The following is a 24,055-nucleotide window of genomic DNA, read 5'->3' on the forward strand; positions in this document are numbered from 1 at the left end:
TTTGTATTTTGTATTTAAATACATAAAATTGATGTATTTTGTATTTAAAATACTTAAAATACTTTTTTTTTCTTCTTGTCCTTCAAGTTTTGGATTTGGATTTGAAGAATGAACTTTTGTCTTATTTGCCTATCCATTTCAGATCTGTTAGTTTTCTTGCCACAACTGATTCCCTTAATGTCCTAAAGAAATTCCAACAACATTAAGGATCCATCATCCAACACTTGCTAAATGTTCAGCATTATGGAATGCGTCTAGGAGACCCAAATCCTCAGAAATTATATCAGATATCTTGAAATATTCATCAAAGTTTCCTTGCCCAACTCGATGGATTTCTCTTTATGACTCAATCTCTCAAATATTGCAATTCAAACATGATATAAACATGTGTAACAGAGAACTGCTCAGCTGGTTTCACACACATATTCTGTGTCCTCTTCTTATCATTTGGTGAGGCAGTGTCAGAAAGCCATCTCATCTTCAATGGCAAAGGGACAACCCTGTGCACTCTAGAGAATTACCCAACAGTGAAACAAGCTTTTATAAAGTTTAATACAAGTTTGTGTACCTCTGCACCTTTGAAAGACTGTTCTGTTTTGCAGGATTTATTCATTCACAAGCAAGGGGATCCTTATCTGATAAACTTCTTGAGAAACTGTTTTTTTTAAGGGAGCAGTAATTATTCATATGTAGCATAATTTCATTGCTGACTGGGAAAAGGAAGAATGTTCAGTTTCAGTGTTTATATAAAATTTAGAGATAAAAATACTTTTAATGTTAATATAATATTTTAGATTTTCAGTAACATTCTTATTTCTTTAGGCCTATATATTGTATCGAGTATTTCAAATACAAATGTATTTTGAGTATTTGAAATCCAAATGTATTTTGGTTAATTTTTTTATAAAGTATTTTGTATTTGTATTTCAAATACAATTTTTTTAAGTATTTTGTATTTGTATTTCAAATACTTTGATATCAGTATTTTGCCCAGCCCTGGATATCACATCTCCAAACATAACTCCTTGATACTTGAAATCTACTACATTACTTTGAGTTAATGTAACATCTACAAGAAGTGTAATTAAATATCTACTCAGAGAACGCATAGAGCAAAAATATAGTTTCCACACGTGACTAGGTATTTCACAATAAAAAATATGCTTTCACTTGGCCCGTTCTGTACTGGAAGATTAAAATTCTCACTGGGCATTGCTAAAGTTTTGTTTGCTGTTAATCCAAATAAAACACTGAATGCTGTCCTATCATGCCAGTGGGTTTGGGATTGTTATAGACTGCAAGCGACCTCGAAACTTTCCGGTCTCGCCTCTCACTACATACAAGTACACATGTCCGAGAACAGAATTCGTTGCATTTTGATGTGGTTTTGGTTTTCATAATTTTATATAACTAGAGAGTGAATGTGGTGTGTGAATGAATTGATTTTAATCTATGGAGTGAATTAATGGACTGATATGTATATTTCGTCATTGCCCAGTTATTACAAGTATGTATGAGTAAACCCGACCAAACATTTTGTAATATAAATAAAAATAGATAATCATCTCATAAAGAACGAGTTACAAACATATAATTGAAAATAAAAATAACAACGTTAATAATAATAAATAATAATAACAAAGAATGTATACATAAATAAACATAAAATAGTTGTGGACTGTGTCTTGGCTCAATGTTTTCTCTTGAACTACTTTATTTGAAAGTTTCATGTAACTATAATATTGTGTAAGTTGTGAGTGATGCGACAAACACGAGCTTTCCAAGCATCCACATAGCAGCTGTCAAGTTACTCTTCAGAAGCTCACGACGAGAGACAGATGTCTATAGTCTAGTTTCTTACTCGTAGGTCGTCTAGTGCTGTTAATGAGTTTATATTTTGTGAGGTAGCACAGGTCTCAGCATTTCATTCAGATAGTACAGGGATGTCGAACAGCGCTCTCAAACTGTGAAACGATTAATACTGTTTCCTACCGTAGCTGAGCTGAAACGACAGTCAGTCAGCTCGCTGTAGCAGTGTTCTGTACGCAGTGTGTTTATCAACTCTGGCGGCTGGTATGGATATGGAACGACGATTCAATAGTGAATGGACAGATATTTATTTATCCCAAAGGACAGAAAGGCACATTGCCTATCTAGAAGAACTTGGATACATTAGCCATCATAATATTAAAAGGCATTTTAATTCTACACGTCATGCTGAAGCTTATGGACCAGAAAAGTTATCCGGTTTCACTCGTTAAAAGGCTGTAGAAGAATTAAAATCAAGATTGAATTCAGAAAACCTTCCATCATCATCGGGTGTTAGTAGAATAAGCTTGGTTCGTGCTAGCTACAAAATTGTGAAATTATTGCAGCGGCTTCAAAGCTATTTACTAACGGAGAATTTGTGAAAGCATGTTTCATAGCTGTTGCAAAAGGGATATGTCCGGAATACGTTAATGATTTTAAATCTATATGTTTGTCTCGTAATAATGGGAGATAACTTGGAGGAACAACTGATAGCAAGAATGAAAACTTTCACTTATTACTCACTATAGCTCTTGATGAAAGTACCGACCGGAAAGATACGGCGCAGCTAGCTACAGTGTATTCATAAGGAGTGTCGAATCAGAGTTTAATGTTCAAGGAGATCTTGTAGATGTGATTTCACTAAGGATGGAACTCGAAGAGGAGATATTTTTCAAACTGTAACAAAAACTATGAACAAATTTCAAGTCACGCTAAAAGCAATTAATTTTATACATCAAAACAGTTTACGTTTCTGAACTTGAAGTTGCACTGCTACAACACATACACACAAAATTGATATTTTAAACATATTAACAACATTATTATTATGATTTACCTATTTCCGTCACTAACGAACAACATTCATGGAATGACCCAGTAGATAAAACTCTATTATTATTATTATTATTATTATTATTATTATTATTATTATTATTATCATCATCATAAATCATCCTCATGTAGGCTACATTCTTTGTTTATCAGAGTTCGTCAAGTGAAAATCTAAACTGAGTTCCTAATCAATTGGTAAGATGTATAAAAGTTATCAAAGTACCAGCCGCCGCAGTTTCGCTCTTGTTTACGATCATTCGGCCGGACTGCCTGCTACCTGTGTTCAACCGTTGCACGTTAAGGGAGGAGTGAAGGCTCTGCAGTTCACAGCTCGAGAGCGCTGTTCGACATCCCTGAGATAGTACATACGAAACCAATATTTTATACACAATGTAGCCTGCAACATACCTTTTTTACTCGACTAAACGATTCTGAAACAATCTTTATACGCCTCGTCTGTCTTTTATACTCTAAAACAATGTTGATTTGGATTACTCGGAATTTGTAAACTGTTTTAAATGTAAGTAACCTCGACACAATAAGAAAATAAAATCAAACACGACAGTTGTTGGTGAAGTATCGATTTCAAACCAATTGTCCAGCTGTTTAGTCTGTGATATCTTGCAACCTGAGCGGCCCTTAACGAAGGGGACGACTCTCTCCTCTGCACTCACTATCGACTCCTGCCAAGTGGTGGCGCTATGGGTCAAAGCCCTCTCGAACTGAGATAATTATTTTGTACTCTCTGCCTCCACGCCCGACTTCGCTGTTTGCATGGAGAACCAATATGATGTGTTGAGAGTGAATAGGCAATCAGGTGCCCTCATTGGAACTTGTGTCTGTCTTGAGCAAAGTCCTTTGCTTCTCCATAGCTCTTCAATAGGAAAATTAGAGGCTCATAATTTAATTAAGTTAAGAAAGATGTAATGATATTGTAATTATGAACTGAATTACTACTTCTTCTCTACTTCTTATTCTCCTTTTCTATTTCTCCCTCTTCTTCCTATTCTTCTTCCTCTTCTGAAATGGATTATTCCCAAGCTCGCACCTCTCAATAATGTTTTTTAATAAGGTATATATTTTTTCATTGGCAGTTTCATACTCTTAACTTTTCTGGTTAATCTAGTTCCTTACTTATTTCGTATATGTGCTATTTTTTTCTATAACGTGTCACTCTTCCATAAAGTCCTACTATTTCAGTTCTTGCCTGTTCTTTGGGTTCGTGGTTCGTTCTTGGGCATCCAGAAATTCGCCTAAGAAACTCATTTCAGTAGATTGTATTCTGCTTCTTTGCTCTCCATGACTCACTACCGTTCAGAAGTGAAGGTACTGATAATACTTTATAAAATTTTGTCATATTATCTTTTCTTAATTATTAGGATCCTTAATAATGTACCGTTTACGAAGTTTACGAAGTTAAATGTTATATTATGAAGTTAAATTTTAAATTTCTTGGATGCAAAATGCTATGTAGTTATGAAAATGTAAAAGGGGAAATTTAACTTCATATGGCCTGGACTTGTGACAGCATTTTTCCAGTGTTCTGTCAGATGTTCCTGCAGAACAGGGCGAAGTGCTAAGACTCGTCTCTTGAAAGAATGTTGTTGTTATTGAAACAGGATTTATTAGATAAGGGTTTTTATGTTTTCTTGTAATGTTCATGTGCATAAAGTATATGTTTGACACACATGGTGTATTTTCGCATTGTAAAGCATGTACCGTTGGAAGACTGTTGACGAGATGTCTTGTGCAGTTAGCACGCCGACTTATGACCCGAGCTATCGCATATTCATGATGCAGTGTTGAATAATTCACTGCACGCATCTCCGGTCACAAGGCGGCGCGGCGTGTCCCTTAGTGCGTCTCTTGGACACGAGGGATTCTTACCCGATTTTCGTTTCATGTGATGATTGCGTGTGTGTGAGCTTGTGGCACGTGAGTATGAAACACAACAATCGTTCCCAGTGTTAAGATGACTTGGAGCATGGCACCAATTATTGTAAAAAAAAAGGGGACCAAGTTTCTTAAACCGCTAAGAAGCATCGAGGTGGGTGAGAGAATATTTTATATACTTGCTCCAGTACGAGTTGAGGAATGTTGACCACTAAAGAAATTGGCTGCTAGTAAAATAAGAAATGCAAGAATATTGTTCCCATGTTTGTAATTTATTATTATTAATTATTATTATATTCACTTTGGCAATACTCTTATACAAGAATCAAGCACTGCAAGACCGACAATCAGAGCAGGTCGTATGCACTGTGTCATGGTGGTCATAGAGTGACAACAGGCTTGCTTGGCGTGCTTGATTCTTATTTAGTCATAGAAATGAGCAACACTATTTTTGGACAGAAGAAAAATAATCCTAAAAATATTGCTGTAGTGTATATTGCAGGAGAATTTCTCTAGGGAATATTGTACACAAATAAATTGATTCTGATCTTACTTGCGTGTTTCAGTGTAAACACCCTCATAACCAGGGGACTGTTCCACCATTAAACTTAGCAACTTCGCAACATTTAACTTTCAGCTTTTCAACTTTTGAAAAGTGAAAAGTATTTCTGTTCCTCCATAAATTAGAGACTGCTTTACGCTTTTCATTTCATTCTGCAAAATCTTTGCATATCAATAGTCATTGCAACTCCATGTTGTTGAGCTCCATTTCCTAGCCAATGAAGATAGAATAGGCTCAATTCTTTCAAGAACATAATCTGCTTGAATTGGCATAATTGGAAAATATTCACAGAATTCAGACAAACTCAGGTCAGGAAAATTTATCCTGTTTTGATACGCACTTTTTCTAATTGGGAGAGGGTTTCTTTGTCACTAGAATCAATTAATAGTAAATGTTATCTTCTTATAATATTTCTTCTCTAAACTATTTTAAATCCAAAGCAAAACTATACTAAGGCCGTGTCTCAAAGCTACATTTTCAGCTGAAGTGAACTAGATTGTTGACTAAATAGCCGGATGTGACGTCAGAAGTTATGATCCAAAGCTACATAGTGCATAGCAATCAAGTCCGTAGTAGCACAGTCTAGTATATACAGTCGCGAAGGTCAATACGAAGTAAATATGCAAACATTAGATAGTTGCTCACCACTAGGATCGTTAATATCGCCTCATTACAGGCAATGCAAAATAGTACCGTCACAGTCTATTGTTTCTAGCACCCTCAAAACTCAAGCTTCGTGACTCTATATAGTAGACTATGGTAGTAGCTAATAAACGAAAATGCTTGCTCGATTGTTAACTTGTTCACTAAACAAACATGGATACCTCATCAGCAATTGGGGTTATTAAATCTGAAAATGCTTTGGAAAATGTAAATATAATGTAGAATAACACATTAACTTTGAACACTGACACATTGTTAGTACCTTCTGTACAATGTTTTAAACATTACTGTAATATATTAAGCCCTAATCTTTTCCACATAATTCGTAATGAAACTGCATTAGGACACTGCCTTCTTAATTCAGTGCTGCACCGTGATGTAATGATTTTTAGAAAAATAGTCTGTGAAGAAGGCCAAGTTTCAAGCATACATTTCCAAAGCTCCCTAGTGTATAGTTTACAAGTCACCTAGTTACTAGTCACTAGTGTGTAGTATGGACTTGAGCTTTGAGCCACAGCCTAAATATAATAATGACAAAGAGACTTAGTTCGTTGCAGAAATCCCATTCATTCTTCAGCATATGACTTTGTACTTTTGAAAATTATTATAACTGTAGAACAAAAGTAATAACATATTTGAAAAGTTTCCTGTACTTTTTCTTTTCACTTTTCACTTCGCGAAGCAGTTTTTGAAAAGTCGTGGTGGAACAGAAACTGTAGTGAAAAGTGCAAACTGCAAGGTATCGGTCAAAAGTTGAAAAGTTTAAAATTGGAATAGATCCCTGATATCTGCTCTTTCTCCTGACGTGCATCCCTACATACAGTCCACACTAATTGAGTTCCATTTTCTGTTAGGTTTGAGGTAGTGCTTCCATTGAATATGAGGTTCGCGAGTTCAAACCCAGAAAGTAATGAGGCGAGTAAAATCCTTACCTTAACCCTTTAATTAGAAGAATTCTGGCTCTGACACTCTATATCTTAAACTGCATCAGACTGTTAAAATAGAGAGAGAAAGAGAAAGGGAAAATGTCCATATTATATTATTTTGTTGTTTATTATTCTGTACCGTAATGTTTCTTAAATTTATATTTCCCTCACAATTTCTTTTTCTGTCATCTTATTAAAATTATAGCATAAATTAAAATGTTGTATCCTGTAGTATAATACTTTTTCAATTTAAGGGTTAACATGGATTCCTTCGAAAGAGAAATAAAACAGTCTCTGTTCGTCCCATACACAGGGTGATTCAAAACCTCTGCGACAAACTCTGAGGCGTGATATATCTAACAATAAGGAACCCTTTTTGTTAAACAACCTATGTCTTTTGACGCGTCGTTTCGAAGTTACCGTTGAAAATGTTTTTGCTCGGACGTATGTCAATGTATGCGAATGTGTGCATCCCCGTTTGTTGAAAATGTTCCATGTGGCTATACAGACGAACCCCGTCCTAAACCAAAGCCTATACCGTTTCAAGGTACCTAATCCATGTCGACCGTATTTCGCTCCAGGTGCGGGCACAGTGATCAAATTTGATTGGCTGTTATACACACTTCCTATTCCAGCCATTGATTTATATGAATTGTTTCTGCCCACAATTTTTTACTGAACTGTCCATCTATTGGAGTATTATACAATACACGGCCACAGTGATAAAATTTTATTGTCAGTTATATACACTTCCTATTCCAGCCATTGACTTATATGAATTGCTTCTGCCCACAATTTTTTACTAAATTGCCCATCTATTGGAATATTATACAATACACGGGTGCAGTGATCAAATCTGATTGACAGTTTCACACATTCCCTATTCAGGCATTGACTTAGTATACGAATTGTTTCTGCCCACAATTTTTTACTAAACTGTCATCTATTGGAGTATTATACAATACACGGGTACAGTGATCAAATCTGATTGACTGTTTCACACATTCCCTATTCCAGGCATTGGCTTAGTATACGAATTGTTTCTGCCCACAATTTTTTACTAAACTGTCATCTATTGGAGTATTATTATGCAATACAAGGGCACAGTATCCTTTTTTTGTCCAGCACTTATAGCCTTCTACTAGTTCCACACCGAATTCAGTCGATGACATAAAAATGGACGTATTGTCAAACTACTTTAGTTGAGCTAGTTTGTCGTCATTTCTCACCACTTGCTCGTAACTACCCCTACCTTTATTCTTCATATCAGTGTTACTTTTAGTGAAGCATATTAAATTGTAAAGAATATTTTGATTATATGAAAATGATGCGAGCAGCTGTCAGGTTTATACAATATTATTTATTCTACTTATAGAAAACTATAGTAATGTGATTTATAAAAATTCATGCTAGTGACCAAAGATATTGCCAATCATATATCTTGAAAAGTAGTGTTGTACGCCTGTATGAGAACCCAAACAATGTTTCTATTATTATTACGTGGCTAGGTAATGTGTAAGAATATATCAACAGTCAATAGTTTTCATTTAACATATAACAAATCGGCAATTATATTTGCTTTTCTCCGCCATGCTGTGACTAGACGGGATGATAAATTCAATCAATTGAAGGCATCTAGTGATAAGTAAATAGAAGAAACTCGAATGATAACCAGAAAGCGCAGATGGTACAGAATAAGATACCTCAGGCCACGGACCTATATAAGCGCATAATGAATGACATGAATAAATTTCTAAGCTGTGATACCGAAGGACAGACGAGGATACACAATCAGCTGATTAATGAACTAAAGTATTAATGTGCGTATTTTATAAGTTGTATAGAATGTTTATGAAACAGAAGTCTGTCAAATAATAAAATTATTTTTATGAGTTTAATATTGTTACGTAATATTATTAGTGTGTTTATAAAACAGACCCCAATATTTCGTGGCAGATCTTACCGGGAGACTGTCTGCCACACACAGTACAATGCGCAATAGGCTTAGGGGAATTTGGGGCAGGACGGGGTATAGCCTCTATCTTCCCAACATATAGTGCAATCTACCGAATTTTTTTTTTTAGAACTTCGTCAACTCATGTAAATATATCATCACACAACACTTACTGCCATTCCTTGCATCTGTTGTATGTTATTCGGTTGCTGCATCATTTGTTATCATTCATTTGCAACTTTAAAATGTTCTCTTGTCACACGTAAGTAGAAATGAGATTTATTTAGATAATCTATTTTAATGTCATATTATAGAGTGCTTACCTGGCTTTTAATTCCGAAACTTTCTTAAATTTCGTGCGTTATTTTTCCTGCCAAAACCTCATAACTTAGAAATTGTGACTATGGGGCAAAACGGGGTGGGCATAACAGGGCAGTACGTCCTACCCCACGTAATATTTAATTAAATTTCACCTCCTGTAAAGGGTTTTTCGTTCTGTTGTTTGTCAGAAGAAGGTTGGATTAGATGCGTATCATGTCTGAAATGGGCTCACAATTGTTGCGCAGGAATAGACAGAGAAGACGAGGATGCCACGCACATTTGCGTATTTTGCGAATGACTTTTTCTCAAGTAAACTTGTAAAATGTTGTAGTATTCACACTTTCAGTATATAATTTTGGTCACTTTTGTCATTTAATTATTAAAAAAAATGGATACCCCATTTTGCCCCATACGTGGGGCTGAACGGGTTAAAACATACATTTCGAAAAACTAATTCATTTTAAGGTTATAATGACCGGATTTCACTCGAAGTGCATATTTTTTTACTTGTTTACAGTGTAATAAAAGCATATATGTCATAAAACCCATACATTTACATTATTCGATACCAAATAAAAACATTCAAACATTAACTACCCCGTCCTGCCCCATGTTCCCCTACAGTAGATTTATTGCACATCCGAAATCTTCCATCGTTACCAGAGGAAAAATAGCGCAGCGTAACTATATAATAACTAATGCAGAAGTTCAACAGAATGTTTTCAAAAATAAAAAGGAAGTCGTTTACCTTTTCAGATAATCTTTAAATTCAATCCCTAAGATATGTTTTTGCACTTTTTAATTTTTTTTTGTTGCATGTTGTAGGTATTCGAGTTTCAATTTTTCGAAACAAGGTTAGGGACTGTAAAGCCTAATTCTGAAGATTAGGACTGTCTACCTCGAAAGCCTGAATCTGTTTTAAAACATATGTTCATTTATATTTAAAAGTGATGCATTCTATTTCTAAACGTTCTTGGCCACCTTGGTCGTCCAATAATTTTGATCACTTCCTCACCGTCACTCTTAAGTTCTCGGAACACATCTGCCATGTCCATGTGTAGGCCTATAGTGGAAGCCGCAATCTTGCACTGTCGAGCCTTGAACTGCAGTTTAAACGGCAAAAGACTGCCGATCAAGTTAAACTCAAGTTAACTCAAGATTAACTAGTAGTTAAAGTTTATAATACGAAGCAGAACGAAAAACTTGAATTTAAAATTAACGTAAGGTTTAACGGCGTTTATAATACCGACCCTAAATGATACGTTTCTGGCTCTATCTCAGAAACAGCTGGACGAAATTAATTTTTTATTTGGTAGATGGATAGCGTTCATCAGCCACTTTAAAATGATGTTTCTGAAGATAGGGGATGCAATTTGAAATTCAAAAGTGTAGGGGGGGGTGAAGGGATGGAACAGAAAATTTTATCAGCAGTGGTTTTGAACTTCACCCTGGAAAACTTAATCGACGTGTTTTTCCTCAAAATCGTGTCCCCTACACATCCAAAATTATTCAAGGTGGGAAGTTTTGAAATGAAGACACGGAATAAGCTTTGAATTATATCAATAAAGTATCCGGAGATTATTATTATGATTATTGTTATTATTATTACATACTTACTTACTGACTTTTAAGGAACCCGGAGGTTCATTGCCGCCCTCACATAAGCCCGCCATTGGTCCCTATCCTGAGCAAGATTAATCCAGTCTATCATCATATCCCACCTCCCTCAAATCCATTTTAATATTATCTTCCCATCTACGTCTCGGCCTCCCTAAAGGTCTTTTTCCCTCCGGCCTCCCAACTAACACTCTATATGCATTTCTGGATTCGCCCATACGTGCTACATGCCCTGCCTATTTCAAACGTCTGGATTTAATGTTCCTAATTATGTCAGGTGAAGAATACAATGCGTGCAGTTCTGTGTTGTGTAACTTTCTCCATTCTCCTGTAACTTCATCCCGCTTAGCCCCAAATATTTTCCTAAGCACCTTATTCTCAAACATCCTTAATCTCTGTTCCTCTCTCAAAGTGAGAGTCCAAGTTCACAACCATACAGAATAACCGGTAATTAATTTATTATTATTATTATTATTATTATTATTATCATTATTATTATTCTTTAAATAATTAGAAATTATTTCTATTTCATTAAATGCATCAATAAAATTAGTAAAACAAATATGAGAATTTCTAAATTAAACTAACAGTGTCAGGAAATGGATGGAGATATTGAAACAGGAGTGTTTCAGAATGATCACAGGCAACTTTATGAAGCCTACATTTTCCAAACTTTGATGATCAAGGTCTCACTTTTTTTCCAATCTTGTACAACAGTGCAGTCTACTTCCCTGGAGTGTTTCGATCGCAATGGCCTCCTTGCTGAAGTTGGTTGTGGCTCTGATATGTATCGTGCTCCTGCTAGCAATCAGCTCTGTCGACTCCACATGGAACAATGCAGAAGGCGGTAACATAGCCATTCCAAAAGACAAAATCAGCTGGCCCCAGGTATGTCACCAGAAAGCAGCAGCACAGTTCACAATGATATGTTGATCAGGTTGGTTATGTTTGCTTGGTAACTTGTTCAGGTGTTCCTTGTGAAGACGGTGCTTTTATTATTGGTCATCCTCTGGTTCTATGGCATGCTGCCAGTGATGGTAGAAGTACCTCTGAAGCACTACGTTGAGAGGAGAAGCATTATTGAATCTTTGGATAATCCCAAGAAGGAGACATATGAGGTAACATCTGGGGCAAATCGCAATATAGCGAACGTAGAAGCTCCGCCCACGATCCCTTCCACTTTTCCCCTACTAGCTCATCAGACACTCCACGTGATAGGCTAGTGTTGTGTCGAATGCACATTTCATGTGGGTGGGGATAACTTCCCCTACTGGCGTTCGCTATATTGCGATTTATCCAACATCTGTTCTGCCGACCTGACATGCCTTGAATCCTCTCACTTGTGCATTACATTTCTTTAGATCAGTGGTTCCCAAACTTTTTCCATCGCGGATCCCTTTCGATTCGAAAAAAGATTCACGGATCCTAAATTAATTAATTAAACACTTTGTTACATGGCACACATAGGGCGTCCGGAAGAATTTTATTGCCTGTATACGTAAATCCAAGAGCCAAATATTATTAATATATTTTAGTTTTTTGGTTGATTCACTCGTTTTTAAATTAGCAGCGTTGGGGTGTGATACATGACAAGGTGATCGACTTGTTTTTGAATTTGTAGAACTGTCATTTTTATTGACGGGAGGCAAGTCGTACACTTAGGAATAAAAAGAGAGGTTACTTGAAGGAAAAACTGAATGAGGTAGAAACAAATAGTAAAAATAAAAACATTCGAGATTTATATAAGAGTATAAAGGAATTTAAGAACGGATATCAGCCAAGGGTAAACGTGATCAAGGATGAGAATGGTGACTTGCTTGCAGACTCTCCATCAATCCTAAACAGATGGAAAAACTATTTTGCGCAACTATTAAATGTACATAGGCCAAATAGATGTGATCGGGACGAAATTGAAATACAAACTGCTGAGCCATTTATACCCGAACCTACGCTTTCAGAAGTCGAAATTGCAATAGACAATCTGAAAAAGTACAAGTCTCCAGGTATCGATCAAATTCCAGCAGAATTAATATAAGATGGTGGAAGTGCATTATATAGCGAAATTTATAAACTTGTACTTGCTATTTGGGAAAAGGAAATTGTACCAGAACAATGGAAGGAATCCATAATTGTACCTATTTTTAAGAAGGGAGACAAAACCAACTGTGGTAACTTTCGAGGAATATAACTTTTGTTGACGTCGTACAAAATTTTGTCCAATATTCTTTTGAGAAGATTAACTCCGTAAGTAGATGAAATTATTGGGGATCATCAGTGCGGTTTTCGGCGTAATAGATCGACTATTGATCAGATTTTTTGTATTCCGCAGATAATGGAGAAAAAATGGGAGTATAAGGGTACAGTACATCAGTTATTGATAGATTTCAAAACGGCTTATGACTCGGTTAAGAGGGAAGTATTATATGATATTCTTATTGAATTTGGTATTCCCAAGAAGCTAGTTAGATTAATTAAAATGTGTCTCAGTGAAACTTACAGCAGAGTCCGTATAGGTCAGTTTCTATCTGATGCTTTTCCAATTCACTGCGGGCTAAAGCAGGGAGATGCACTATCACCTTTACTTTTTAACTTCGCTTTAGAATATGCCATTAGGAACGTTCAGGATAACAGGCAGGGTTTGGTATTGAACGGGTTACATGAGCTTCTTGTCTATGCGGATGACGTGAATATGTTAGGAGAAAATCCACAAACGATTAGGGAAAACACGGAAATTTTACTTGAAGCAAGTAAAGCGATCGGTTTGGAAGTAAATCCCGAAAAGACAAAGTATATGATTATGTCTCGTGACCAGAATATTGTACGAAATGGAAATATAAAAATTGGAGATTTATCCTTCGAAGAGGTGGAAAAATTCAAATATCTTGGAGCAACAGTAACAAATATAAATGACACTCGGGAGGAAATTAAACGCAGAATAAATATGGGAAATGCCAGCCATGTCGTAGATGGAGATCCATCTGATGGAGGTTCCAGATAATACACCCGGTTTCGTGACATGCGCACTCAGAATTTGTTCCCACGAAATGGCTTAGGTGTCTTTACTGTATGTTCTCTATACTGTGAACTGACTTCACAATAAAAGCAGCAGAAGCAGAACGTGTGCACAACAATGGATGAAATTCGTTTCTTTTTTAAAAATACGTCTCAAAATTTATTTCTGACTAAATAACATTGTCAATAAAATTTATTTTACAAGTAAGACATTAAGTCTTCGAACACATTTACAGAAACTTATTTTCACGCTGTTGATCTCGAGAGAAAAAACTGCACAAACACGAAGCAGATAAGAACTATTAATAATTCGTCACCCTCGCCAACAGATGAACATTTTCAATAGAACTGACTACTTTAACTGAAAAAAGTCGTGTTTTTTACAACTCGAAGGCCAGCTCACGCAAGGATGAGACCTGGTCATCTACCTTTGCCGAATATAGTAATTTTCACAAGTAAGTCGCTTAAAATCCTGTACAAGTACTTTGGGAACCACTGCTCTAGATCATACTATCAGTCAGTTGACAACTTCTTACAGAAATTGAACTCTTCAAATCTTGTGTGATCTGTAGTATAGATACTACATTATTATTGCACCATCTTATTATTTCTAAAAGTTTCTCTAGTTCAAAGAAATGCTAAGTGAAGGATTACATAATATGGTATTTATTTGACAAGGTCAAAAAAGCATGAACTTCACTTTCCTACCCCCTATGCACCTCAATGTACAGGGTGGACCGTTCGAATGTACCTAATTTCAATTGTATGTGACTGGTGAATGGTTAAAGATAGTACCTTACGGTAACGTCCATATGAAAGGAAAACTCAACTAGTTTCGAATCCTATCGGTAGATGGTGCTCAGACACGGTTTCTTTTCGTAGATTGTATCGATTGTCAAAATGGCGACACCGCAGATGAAAGCGCAAACTTTGTTGTGGTATGCGGAGTTTAAATCAATTGTTAGAGTTAGAGTTAGATGTTAGATTTCAAAGGGAGTATCGGCGAGTGTTTAACCATGATGCTCCAACTGCTAAAAGCAGAATACATTTTTAGCTATGGGCTCGGTGTTGAAGAAGCATGGTAGTGGTCGTAGAACATCCGAAGAAATGGTTGCAAATGTTCAAGCCGCGAATGAGCGAAGCCCGCGGAAGTCATTAAGAAGAGCTTCGCGGGAAAAAATCAACATTGCAACGAATTGTCCACAAACATCTCAAACTGTACGCATACAAAGTACAGTTAATGCAACGTCTGAAGCCGGATGACAAACACAAACGAGTGGAATTCGCCAATACGATTTTTTTCTCTGGGGCTACGTCAAAGATAAAGTGTACGCCACCCCATTCAGAGACCTTCGTGATCTTCGGGAACGCATTATATAGGCTATTGAGAGCATTCCAGAAGACATGCTCCAACGTGCTTGGCAAGAAATCATTCATTGCCTCGATATCGTCACAGTGACAGCTGGAGCTCACGTAGAGATATGGTGATGTGCAAATCGAAACTTGTTGAGTTTTCCTTTCATATAACGTTATTGTAGGTTTCTTTCTTCAACCGTTTACCAGTCACATACAATTGAAATTAAGTACATTCGAGCGGTCCACCCTGTATATTCGGGAACTGTTACTTAATTCTTCTTACTTTAATTATGTCAGAAATACTATTACTTCTCCAGTAAATTCACCTAGCATGCATAAAGAAATAAAACACCAATGAAAAGTTCAGAACAAATTATACTTGACTCTATCATAAAGTAACATGCAAAATAAAATATAGTAAATAAATGTGAGGTATCTCTGATACTAGGAGGCGCGGCATGGTTCAACAATATGTTCTTGTATTATTTGCAGATTCTTTGTAAGCTGATGGCTGCTGTAACCAGTGAACCAGTATCTTGAGGAATAGAGATCGTCTGTTTCAGTTTAAGACTTTGATACGAGTTGTGCATAGTTGCGTGGTTTTTATGAAAGTGAGAGGAGTTTCTTGCTGGTCAGGTATTAAGAAGACTGGAATTCTTCATACTAGTCAGAATAAAATAATGTCCTGTTGTAATGTTTCTAATAGATAGGTTGCATACGCACATTAATATTGTTATGTAATGAGTTTTATGCTCGACCATGCCGAAATGTAGTAATTATACACCTGGTAGTAGCCCTTTAATGCACCTCATTAAAGTACACCTATTCATTATAATTCAGTTGTATAGCCAATGAAAAATCACCTTTATACTGATTGTACCATTATAAAACCGCAAGTATCGATTATTCTCGGATATGCAATCGAAAGACAATCAGCGAAAAGTCACGGAGGCTGGAAATCCAATACTGTCGCAGAAGGTTATGTTCTGTTACTATAATAATTAGCGTTAATTGTAAATAATATTCAAATAAATTCAATTTGTCATTTCGTTTTTCAATTCTAAATCAATTTCCAGGTTATATCAAGCCTAATCTTTATGTTATTCTCTAGATTATATCAAGGTCAATGATATTCGTGTTTCGGAAAAAATCAATACTTTCGCGTCTGCGCACATCTCACAATTGAGATCAGTTCACTCCTCACTTACATAACCATAACATGAATACGATGAAAGAGTACTTCGGTACACTAAAATAATATATATAACATGAATACTTCTGAATAATTTCAAGTTAGGAATATGGTCGAGCATAAAAATTCGTATGAAACTTGCCTATAATGGTAATTAAGACACTCGTATGAAAATTATGAAACTAGCGCAAGCTATGGACATGTAATTAAAAAAAACTAAACTATCAGAGTAACTTTGTTATAAAGTGACAAAATAAATAAATGAATATGCACACAAGGTAATCAAATTTTGATCAAGTTAATTCATGTGTTTAAGATTGCTGATAGTTTTTATCCCCAATTCCCTCCTACTTATTTGATGTCAGTTTTTAGTTTCTGAGTAGGGGTATCTTTTATTTTAGTTGAAAGATCAATCTTAAAATATTCAGAGTACTATATGAGACAGCACTCTCAACTAATATGAGTTATTTTTGGGTCATTCCATAGAAAATTTTAAGAATATGCCAGTGCTGTCATGAATTTTTTTTGGGGGGCTTTCAATATAATAATGCTATTATAAAAATAAATTAAACTGCAAACTATGACCGCCATATCATTAATATTTTAGTCATACGGATGACTAACAAATGGGCGGCAGTTACATGTTACCCATAATTTGAAATATTCTAGACACCCTATATGAAGTGTCATCGAAACTAAAGAGACGCCATTGTAAACCTGAACAACCATATCTTAATACCTTAAAGACAAATTAGAATAATATTAAGGGATGCACATAAAAACGCCTCATTGAAAAAATAAATAGTTTTATATTCGAATGTAACATTTTAAATTCATGCGAATTTCATTCGTATTGAAGAAAATCTTATTCCTAATCAATCTCCCAAGTTTTATGACATAATCTCAAAAACCTATGAATAATTAAATTAATAAAATTATTAATTTTGTTCTGACGGTTGAAAATCGCTTGCCATGTGTGGCGAGACGTTATAACTCGATGAGTAATCTCAAACCCGTGTGTCCTCTCCCTGACCTTGATCGCGCAGTTGGAGTTGACAGTATACGTCTGGAATGTTGCTTACGAGATTATATACAATATCAATACTGTTCTCCAACCAGCAGATCAACCGTGAAAGGAATGTGCTTACTATTGCGACATGTATTGGAGCGAAGTAGACATATAATATTATCGTTATAACATCTGTTTAAAAACCATGCGCTCTCCTGCATTTGTTATTTCCTGTATGGAGAGATTAAAAGACCAGGAGATTAACAGTGATCTAATTTTGTAACTAGGATAGTATAAACATGTGTGTATCAATGTTATTGTTTGTGTTGTGACAGCGAGCCAATAGAGATATGAGTACCCACGTGTGTGACCTTATGACATCTTATGACATCAACATTCATTCACAGCATTACTCCCTTTCGTCTCATCCGGCAGAGACTTTCTCGTGGTTGGAGCACAGTATCAATGTCAATATTGTGTACTCTGTTCTAGGCTTAGGACTAGCAGCATATGCCTTTATTTCGATCAATGCTGGCTGTTCAAAAATTGTTTATTAATGTTAAAAACAATCTTCACTGTTATTGATTTCTGTGTTGACTACTTGTAGAGCTTCATGAACCTCTTGCTTAGTTTTAGGTACTGTAGTATTGGATTAAATATTCTTCTTTGCATGTATAAGTTCCTTCTTATTAGGTTTATATCCCTGGTCGTTATTTTCTCGCTTGTTTCTTGTGGGCCGAGCAGATTTCTCTTCTGATTAATTTTGAAGGTCTGTCGAACAAGTTTTCTTCACTGTCTTTGTGTTTCGCGGCATTTGTAATCATCTGACGGTGTACAGTTACATCTTTTTCATGGTTGTGGTTTCCTCCTGTATTTGAAAGAATATCACCGTCAAGAGTTGTTACCTTGTCATTATTTTGGCATTACACATTTTCACTATGCACCTCCATTTCTGTTCTTCTTTGTTCTTGCAGTACTTCCTGTATTTACAGTATATCCATCAACTACAGTTAGTTCCTCTCCTCTTTGACTGTACATTTTAATCATGCTGGTCATAGTTGCTGCAGGCCGAGGTATGTACAAAATGAACAGTGCGCCAGCTGTGGAGGAGCGACTGTGCCATAGCTTTGCGCAGAGTAATCAGTGTTGCGCGCGCACACGGAAAATAGTACCCGAGCTATCACAATAGGGGAGGGGAAACGGTGGGGGTAGTTGTTATTGTTGTGACTGCGAAGCATAATTGCGGAGTTTGAATATATATTTGCGGAGCTTGATAACACCGTCGCGAATTTTAGAGCCCGGACGAGAAGTTATGGCACCAGCGCGAGGGACGCATTTTAGTTCGTTTGCTTCGACTCGCTCTCACACTCAACTGGAGGGGTGTTGGGTTAGTTGGTTACTAGCATTCCGAGTGTTCAGATCGTTCTGCTACTACCGCTATTGCTAATACTGAAAACATTTTCCTTCTGAGCGCCCTCATCATGGCATTGTCTAAGGTGTGAAATCATAGAGTAGTTCATAGTTAAGGACATGAAATAGTATACAATGTATGGAAATTCATGTCAGAAGAGGTTGTAAATGGAATATCAATTCCATTGAGAAGCGTGCGTGCATGAGTACTGGCTGCCACTGGTATTTCAAAGCGAACCTTGGCAAGGATCAGGAAAGAAGAGAAAAATATTGAGGCAGGAACAGCAGATTCTTTCTCTAGTCCGGAAAAATCACAGCCGAAGAAGAAGATGTTGCAGCTGTAGACAGTTTTGATGAAGTCATGAGAAGACTCGTCTATAATTTCTACGCTACGCATAAGCAGAGGCCGACTTTTCAATCGCTTCTTCCAAGAATGGATATCAGTGTATGATTATGTGAAGAAAGTAGAAAACAATTACATTGAAAGTGAGCACGTGATGGACAGTATTTTGGAGAACATTTCTATAAACTTAGGGGCATCTGATCCCAGCACAGATTAGTCGTCTGATTCGGACGGAGAATAAGAATATAAAGATGGAATAGCGGACGTAATTCCATTAGCTACCTTCGGACTCTTGAGTAGGAAAGTAGTGATACTAAGGCAAGACGAATATTTTTAGAAAGAGATGAAACGGATATGCCTGCCGCTCTGAGCTTGAGAACCGTAACCCAAACAACCCCCACTCCTCTACCCTGCTGGCCGGCAATTTAAAACTTCGCGAAGGTTGGTGCCATAACATCTCGTCTCAGCTCTACTACCACCATTTCGATAGTATTCTGTTTGACACGACTCGGTACGGTCCTGTGGCCAGCGATCAACGTCGACTGCCGACGTTGGTGTACCGTGCTTATTATCCAGTTGTTCCTTTTTACATTTTTTTCAAGTATTTCAAAAAGTTATTCATTAACAGCAAACTGTGATTTATCTGATCTTCAATGCTTGGAAGCCTTGGCCCAAACTGCATTCTCGACTAGACAAGTCTCGCTTACAGCCCTCGGTACGTAATATACTATTTATTGAATGTGACAATGTGTTATCTGTTCCCAAGTCGTAAATGTTAACAAAGAAGTTTAATGTAAGCAAACACTATACTGATTTGCATTAAAGAAAATATAACAAATACCAAGGAGCTCCAAGGTGTTGTGTGTTTAGCAGTGGCATGCGGTGCTATTTCTCGATGGGCAACAGGTCAGAAACAATACTCATAATAATAGTAATATAATAATAATAATGATAATAATAATACCGGTAATAATAATAATAATAATAATAATAATAATAATAATAATCTGTATTATGATTTAGCAACATTACCAATTCCTTTTTTACTTCATTTACAACTTAATCAGAAAAGAATATGTTAATATAAAACAAAAATAATGGTATTATATTATTATTATTATTATTATTATTATTATTATTATTATTATTATTATTATTATTAGCCTAAATATACAGAGTGATTTATATAGAACTGACACATTTCTTTCTTTAATTATTCCGTTGGAAATTCATTCAATGGCCCAATTTTAGCACCAAATTAAGCAGAATGTTCTGGAGTTTCGATTCCTTGTCACTAGATGCGCAGATGTTTATGTTTTATTCCTATTGTTGGCAGCACTGACCCAATTTTAGCACCAAATTAAGCAGAATGTTCTGGAGTTTCGATTCCTTGTCACTAGATGCGCAGATGTTTATGTTTTATTCCTATTGTTGGCAGCACTAGATGCGCAGATGTTTATGTTTTATTCCTATTGTTGGCAGCTGTTTTCGACATTTTGTGTCAACGTGAAAATGCAGTACACATTAAATCAACGACTCTTCCTTGTGAAGCAATACTGGATTACGAATTCAATTACAGCTACTCAAAGGGCATACCAGAGAGAATTTGGTGTTCGCAATCCTCCCAAAAGAAACACAATACTGGGACTGGTAAACAAATTGGAAACAACTGGATCTCTGGTGAGTGAAAAGGGCAAGCATCGTTCATCTAGGCTTCCCACGGTTGTTGTTGACGTAAGAGCACGACTGGAGCAGTCACCCAAAAATCATTAAGACGTTTGTCGCAGGAGACAGGGTACACCTACTCAATGTGTCAGAAAGCTGCGAAAAGTGCAGGCCTAAAGCCATATAGGGTTACGGTTGTTCATCAGCTACAGGAACCAGATAAGGATAAAAGATTGAATTATTGCCGTTGGTTTCAGACGTTCATTGTGCAAAATCCTGCCATATTGTCCATCACATGGTTCACAGATGAAGCATGGTTGCATTTATCCGGTTATGTGAACTCACAGAACTCACGCCATTGGGCCATCGAAAATCCACATGTCATCCATGAAGCACCTATGCACCCGGTTAAAATCGGAGTTTGGTGCGCAATGTCCGCACAGAGAATAGTGGGGCCAATTTTTTTTTAACCAGACTGTGAACACTGCAGAGTACCGACTGATTTTCATGGAGTTTGTTGAGCAACTGGACGATGTAGAGCTGAGTCAAGGATATTTTCAGCAAGATGGCGCTACATGCCATACATCAAATGAATCCATGGAACTAATTGCAAGTTTCTTTGACGACCGAATAATTTCCAGGAACCTGTGGCCACCGAGATCTCCGGATTTGACAACGCCGGACTTCTTTCTATGGGGTTACTTAAAAGATAGGGTTTACGCCACACGTCCCCAGACATTGGACGATCTGAAGCACAACATCACACAGGAGATTCAAGCTATTGACAACAGAGTCCTCCAACGAGTGGCCAGTAACATGGAACGACGTGTTGAGTTGTGCCTTATGCAGGATGGAGGACATTTTCAACATTTGCTATAGAGGTAAATAATCTCTCAAAATTCCTCTACATTTTAGGTATAATAAGTTGTCGCTAGCACAATTCGTTTTGAAACAATTAATGAAAGAAATGTGTCAGTTCTATATAAATCACTCTGTATAATACCATTAACTAAAAATAAATAAACCTCAATTAAACCTACAATTTACCGCTTGACGAGTACCCAGTTAACCATTTCACATAATTATACTACTTTGAAAATGTCTTGTATAATATTTTGTTTTAGTTTTAAGTTATGTAAGGAGAGGATAAGGTTTGCCATTCAAAATAACCGCGCTTTTCTCAGCAAAATTGATCGAACTAAACGCTCTCGACTTCAGCTGATCGATAACACAACACTCGCTGTCTTGGTTCGCATCAGGGCGCTCGCGGTCGCTCTAGTTGAAGTAGGAACAGGCAGCAGTCACCTGTTCCATTGGCATTATTTCGTCAAATTTAACTCAGGCCGTGAATGCGTAAATCGTACGGACTTTTTAAGAACTGTTATATAATTTCACACACAATATTATTTCACACAAAAAACTCTTCGAACTTAATTGTTTTCCGAATTAACACTATATAAATAAACTAGCTTGATGAAACCGTATATTCCACACTTCTCAATACTCCGCGAGGGAAGAGGTAATTTCTACAGCTTCCAGCGATACTCGGGTAAGTTCGTGTCCGCTCGAGCCTGCTTCGGAGAAAACATTGCTTGAGACTCCCACTCACATCATCACGCACAGCAGACGAGAAGGGCTCGAATCGTTTTCACTTCACTGCAATAAACCTGCTAACGACAGACGTTTTTGTTTTTCGAGAACTGCAAGTAGGCCTATCCTTTAGAATGAAGTATATCTCACAATCTCAGTTAAGGGGGCAGGGAGGGAGGGAACAGCCTGTTCCCTCTGTGCCATGGAGGAACCGCCACTGGTGTTTAGTGATTTGAGACAGAAACTGACTAAGCAGAAGAATATTATTGTTACTTTTATGCTCAGGCATTTGACATACTATTGTTATTCGTCGTCCTACAGTACTTCCCAATACAATGTCACATATACAGAAACCAGTACCAAAGGAATTGACATATTTAGGGCATTGCATACTGTAATTCAGAGGTCTCCAAAAAGCGTATCGTCATTCGTGCTCTCGATACTGCCCGCCGAACACAGTGTGTTGTAAGGCTAGAGAAGGGGAAGAGACTCGTACCTCAACAGATGGGAGCGATCAGTGGGGGATCGCGGCAACGGTCTGCTTAAGTTTACAAATAATAACATCAAAAGAATAAGAAATATCATACGTTTGACATACTATGAAGCTGGAGCCCTGCTATTGACACAAGCCATTGTAAATTCAACCTCTTCTGTTCTATGGTGCCTTTAGTGCCTGGAAAAGATCTTCTCCAGTTGTATTTTGTAATTACATCTAGAAGACATTCAGACACAGTAAAATGTTCATTAACTCCTCGAATGAAAATGGCTAGGTGAGCTTTGTCATTTCTATCTGTGTTTTCGTCCAATGCAAGTGAGTAAGCTACAAACTGGTTAATTGTGATTTCGACCTCAGATTCAATTACATTTGCAATCTTGAAATTCCTTCTCTGAGCTGTTATTGGAAACATTTTAAGTTTCTTAAACTTTGACTTTGTTCTGGACACAGTATTTTAGTAACGTCCCGTATGCACGATTTTACAAATGATTCTTCTGCAAAGGGTTTAATTCATTTTCCAATATTCCAAGCTAAAACATAGCTAGCAGAAAGCTTTTTTTGTTTAAGACTGAGGACACGTGTGTGATTTGTGTTTATATTTCCTTGTTTTATATTTATCAAAATATTTGTAAGCCTACGCATTTCACCTAAAATTAAACGAAAAACTATATGTTTGTCATGTGGAACTGAGTATAAACGTTTTGTACTATACTGATTATTATGTATAACCAACAGTTATACAGATAGCCCCAAAATAAATTATTTTCACATATCCAACATGCCTGTAATTATATGATATTCTTTGTGAAGAGTCAAGTATTGTCGTCGCATGTTGAATTTTAACACAGCCTTAAGAATTTTCGAACAAATTAAAAATTTCACATCCTCCCCACTAACTCAAAAAAAAAAAATGTCTCTTCCTATTTATCCTTGAATGTACTACGTCCATGATTAGAAGACATTGTGAAAAGGTGGAACACGGCGACCAATACAGTGATAATGGCAGTCCGCCACTGCTCTTCGTTTACGCATAAACATTGAGTACAATACAGGTGGAGATGTGTGAGGCGGAGCGCGCTCATTACGTACTGGCTTCGGTTCCGTTCAGGGGCTTACTCGCGAGTACGCTTTTGGAGACGTCTGCTGTAATTTCTCAATTTGAAGGTTTTGGTAAATGCTCTAGC

The 24,055-nt window shown here is 36.7% G+C and overlaps 1 protein-coding gene across 1 annotated transcript; it reads left to right on the forward strand.

Annotated features, from left to right (window-relative positions):
• Positions 1-4,709: 4,709 nt before the first annotated feature.
• On the forward strand, positions 4,710-16,631 carry LOC138699554 (uncharacterized). Its single transcript, XM_069825539.1, has 4 exons — positions 4,710-4,797; positions 11,516-11,686; positions 11,767-11,916; positions 15,659-16,631. The coding sequence occupies exons 2-4, from the start codon at positions 11,549-11,551 to the stop codon at positions 15,704-15,706; spliced, it is 336 nt and encodes a 111-aa protein (XP_069681640.1). The 5' UTR covers positions 4,710-4,797; positions 11,516-11,548; the 3' UTR covers positions 15,707-16,631.
• The last annotated feature ends 7,424 nt before the right edge of the window (positions 16,632-24,055 follow it).

Source organism: Periplaneta americana, chromosome 5, assembly GCF_040183065.1.
Source record: "Periplaneta americana isolate PAMFEO1 chromosome 5, P.americana_PAMFEO1_priV1, whole genome shotgun sequence".
NCBI lineage: Eukaryota > Metazoa > Arthropoda > Insecta > Blattodea > Blattidae > Periplaneta > Periplaneta americana.